A 4,341-nucleotide genomic window follows, 5' to 3' on the forward strand; every position below is an offset into this window, starting at 1 on the left:
TTGATCACCTTTTTTACAAACTACTGCACAGGCTCATGTTTCAAGGACTGTTAAACTCTTAGGACATGCTATCTAATTTGTGTCCCAACATTTCCCAAGGCTACTCAGAAGTACATTTAAACAAACACAACTAATATGATAAGGGCAGAACTGATGAGGTTATCTGAGTTGACATAATATTCCTTGCTGACCCTGGCTAGAACAGGAAAGGAGCACCCAGAACAGTATTTATTTATAAATAAAAATAATGTGCTGATATATACAGTATTCCTATACGTTGCATGTTATCATGTATTATGTGAGAATATGACTTTTTGAGTCACTGAACACACACAATTACTTCAGGTGTCTAGGTAAATATCAAAATTGCGTCGTCTATAGTTTATCATTACGTTTGGAATGTCATACAGTAGATAACATGACGTGGCCCCTAGTTGGAGGCCTATTGGTTCCATACTACACCCATATTGAATTAGGTAATGGCTCCATGTGTTCTGGAGCCATATGCCCTATTCCCAGGAAGAACTGGTTTTAACAGTACCTTGAAAAAGTGGAGATAGCGTGGAGTGGTACAGTATATATAGCCTTGGTTGTGTGAGCGCCATACGTACAAACAAACATGAAAGCCCTGATTCTTCTGGCTTTGCTCGGAGCAGTGTGTAAGAAAAACAAATCACTCTACAGGAAAGTGGACCGATGTGCCTATCCTTGTTAACTAAACTGTTTTAAAAATCTTCTTTGTTAACGGATCCATCAGCTTATGGCTCTTATTATCTACTCTTCTGGATGTAAGTATGATCGGGCTTAACTCCACACCTGATTGTTTCAGTTGCTGTCCCGGTGGAGGAGAGGGATGAGAAGGTTGTCGGAGGGTATGAGTGCCCTGCCCACTCTGTGCCCTACCAAGTGTCTCTGAACGCTGGCTACCACTTCTGCGGTGGCTCCCTGATCTCCAGCCAGTGGGTGGTGTCTGCTGCCCACTGCCACAAGTCGTAAGTACTGACAGGGCTTTATTAAACTGATGTAGGCCTATTTGATGTCAGCCCATGGTGTTTTAGCCTGTAATTGGGCCCACTTGTTACAGACTATAACAAGTGGGACACAGTCTCTCTTGGTAAGATAATTATATGGTCAGGAAAGAGTCCGGTATAATAGTAGTAGTCTAAATGTATTGTTTACTACAGAACCACATTTCCATATATGCCATTTCACAGTCGCTTTTTTCCAAAGCGACTTACAAGTAGCGTGTGCATACATTTTCGTATGGCTGGCCTACCGCGGGACTTCACACAATCTTAGATGTGTACTTTACTTTTCGTTCACTCCAAAATGATGGATTTCCTTAAACCCTCTCCTGATTCTCAGTCGTATCCAGGTGCGTCTGGGTGAGCACAACATCGAGCAGAACGAGGTCACTGAGCAGTGGATCGACTCCGCCAAGCTAATCAAGCACCCCAACTACGACAGTTACACCCTGGACAACGACATCATGCTGATCAAGCTGAGCAAGCCTGCCACCCTCAACAGGTGATTAATGAGCAGTGTTGTGGAGTAGTGAACTACATTTAGTTCAACTAGTAATTCTGTGTTCGTTGAACTAAATAATATATTGTTTGTGTTTTCAGTAGTTAATTACTGTTTTGCCATGTAGTGGTGTAGCTAACTACTGGAACTACACTACTCTTCTTTCTAAAATAACATATTGGTGAAGTAGGCAAGAATTGACATACTTTCTTTTTTGGCATCAGACTTGTCTAATTCTCACTTGAAACACTTGTGTACCTAATTCTCACTTCTTGTGTTTAATAGGCTAAATTACATATTTTGACTGGCAATTTGTAGTCTATAACATTTCATATTTAGATATGATAATTCTTCACGGAGTAGTTTGATGTAGTGCACTACTTTTTCTAAGTAACTAGTTAAGTAAAGTGTATTTTTCTTAAGGTTAGCTTTAATGTATCTTAACTTCTTACAGCGTGAAGTAATTGGTAGCTTGGTAAACTATATTTTCAGAGTAGCTTCTTTAAGTCTTGAAGATCCTTTTTTTGTCCTTTTATCAATTTATAAATAAATATGTATTTAGTTAGGCCTATGCCATTTGTATGCTTGTGGGTTTCAACTTGTACCGACTGCTGCTATTTAGGTGGAATCTAACATTTGAACATGAAATTTACAGCTACGTCCAGACTGTGGCCCTGCCCTCCCGCTGCCCCCAGGCCGACGAGAACTGCCTGGTGTCCGGCTGGGGCAACACCATCCCCAATGGAAGTAAGTGAGAGGCTGGAAGCTAAACGTAGAAGTTGCACCTAACCGTAGGCTTAGGATGCGACTAGCCAACCCACAATCTTAAACGTAAAACTATTAGGAGAATACAAAATAATCCTGTATTAGTGGTTATGGGCCCTTTCTACAGTTCCATAACTATGCCATGATAAAGAGGACACACACTACAGGGGAAATCAGAGGGGATTGGGATTTGAAGTTAATAAGTGCTTTCTTTGATTAAAGCAAATTTACTTGAAGGGTATGCTTTTTTTGTGTACATGATGCATAACATTTCAAACGCAAACGGTCCAGGGCTGACTTGAATGCACACAACACAGCACCTCTCGTGAAGAATACTGTATGTTGAATGAGAGGCTATGTAAGTGTGGCATAGCATATTCATTGATTTATTTCTGCTTTGCCAGACAGCTTTCCTACTAAACTCCAGTGCCTGAGGCAGCCCATCATCGATCACAGAATCTGCGAGAATGCTTACCCCCATCTGTTCACAGAGAACATGGTATGCTCTGGATTCATGCACGGAGGAGCCAGCAGCTGTCAGGTTAGTCGGCCTAAACCACTGAGAAAAAGGGGGTGGAGATACCGATATAGGACTGTTTGACTATACTATCAGGTTCAGCCACATACTTTTCCTGCTTTCATTCTTCATCCCCTCTACCACTTGTATTGATAGTATTCTCTAACCCTCTACCCAACACTCTCCTTTAGATTGTCTTACTACAGTTAGTCTCCTGAGAATATTCACTTTAATTCTGACCTTTTTATCCTCTCCCTGCCTTTCTCTGTGTGTGTGTGTGCACGCAGGGGGATTCCGGTGGACCCCTGGTGTGTAATGGTCAGCTGCAGGGTGTGGTGTCCTGGGGTTACGAGTGTGCCCAGGAGGGACACCCCAGCGTCTATGCCCGCGTTTGCCAATACAACAACTGGATCAGCGATATCATGAGCAGCAACTAAACACAAATACACAGTGTTGCACACACACACACATGTACTGTAATGCTCACACACTCATTCAAGGTCACACTAACTATGCCAATCAGAAACATTCACTCTACCTCTGAGTCAACAGACAGTGTATCAGTCAATACGTTGGGATACTGTGCAGCACTCTCACACCCTGTCAGTAATATTCCCTTTGGAACACACACACACACTATATCCTGTGCAGACTACAGTCTACCACCAGAGAAGTTTAGGCTATATCTATGAAATGAACTACAATAAATCCTATCAGTGTGTTTTTTTCTTCTTCAAAATGATTCAAACTGTTCTTCATAACACAGACAGGTACAACACATTGTGATGGGAACAGCATGTGAGCCACACAGTTGTTGGGGGGGTGTTGCGTTTTCTCAACATTTTGTTTCACAGCAGTCTGAGAAGGTGATGTTCACAGACAGTCTAGTTGATAATATTGGGCTCCTCCTTTCAGGAATACATGTGGACATTTTCAAAGAACATGTTATAAGAGACCTCTCATCTCTCAATGAGCTGTAGCCTGCAGTATGTTACCCCCCAAATGGCACCCTATTTCCTATTTAGTGCACTACTTTTGACCAGGGCCAACAGGACTCAATATGTCAAAGTAGTGCACTATATAGGGAATAGGGTGCCATTTGAGATGCATTCCAAGCCTGTCACAAGGGATATCAACTGTTGTCTTTTTCAGGTTGTTAATTAAGAATAGGTTGTAAGGGGAAAATGTGCATTACTTTAAGGTTTATATAAATGATAGGTGTGTACAATCCTGTTACTCTGGATGTGTAAGTTGCTGTTTTCACATAACTCTGTAACTAATTCACCACGGCTCTGCACATCTCGTGTTCTTACCCCCGTTCTCTATACTCTGATACCTGCATGTTCAGAACGAGGTGTCTCTGTTCTGAATGAAGTCTCTCCTTGTCCTCTATTCTAAGAACAAACAGTTGTTAGGACTTGCAGGAGAACACAGAGGACTCCGAATATCGATATCTGTTGGTTCGGCACACTGAGATAGTTGTGGTGGATGAAGGAAATGTAACAAGGTTGGGCTATTTAAGGCAAGCCTCAACT

At 41.9% G+C, this 4,341-nt stretch overlaps 1 protein-coding gene across 1 annotated transcript; it reads left to right on the forward strand.

Moving 5' to 3' along the window:
* The first annotated feature begins 563 nt into the window (after positions 1-563).
* Positions 564-3,545, forward strand: LOC112264910 (trypsin-3-like). Its single transcript, XM_024441830.1, has 6 exons — positions 564-659; positions 830-992; positions 1,366-1,527; positions 2,180-2,271; positions 2,694-2,830; positions 3,094-3,545. The coding sequence occupies exons 1-6, from the start codon at positions 620-622 to the stop codon at positions 3,241-3,243; spliced, it is 744 nt and encodes a 247-aa protein (XP_024297598.1). The 5' UTR covers positions 564-619; the 3' UTR covers positions 3,244-3,545.
* Positions 3,546-4,341: the final 796 nt, after the last annotated feature.

The sequence above is a fragment of the Oncorhynchus tshawytscha genome, linkage group LG13 (genome assembly GCF_018296145.1).
Source record: "Oncorhynchus tshawytscha isolate Ot180627B linkage group LG13, Otsh_v2.0, whole genome shotgun sequence".
Taxonomy (NCBI): domain Eukaryota; kingdom Metazoa; phylum Chordata; class Actinopteri; order Salmoniformes; family Salmonidae; genus Oncorhynchus; species Oncorhynchus tshawytscha.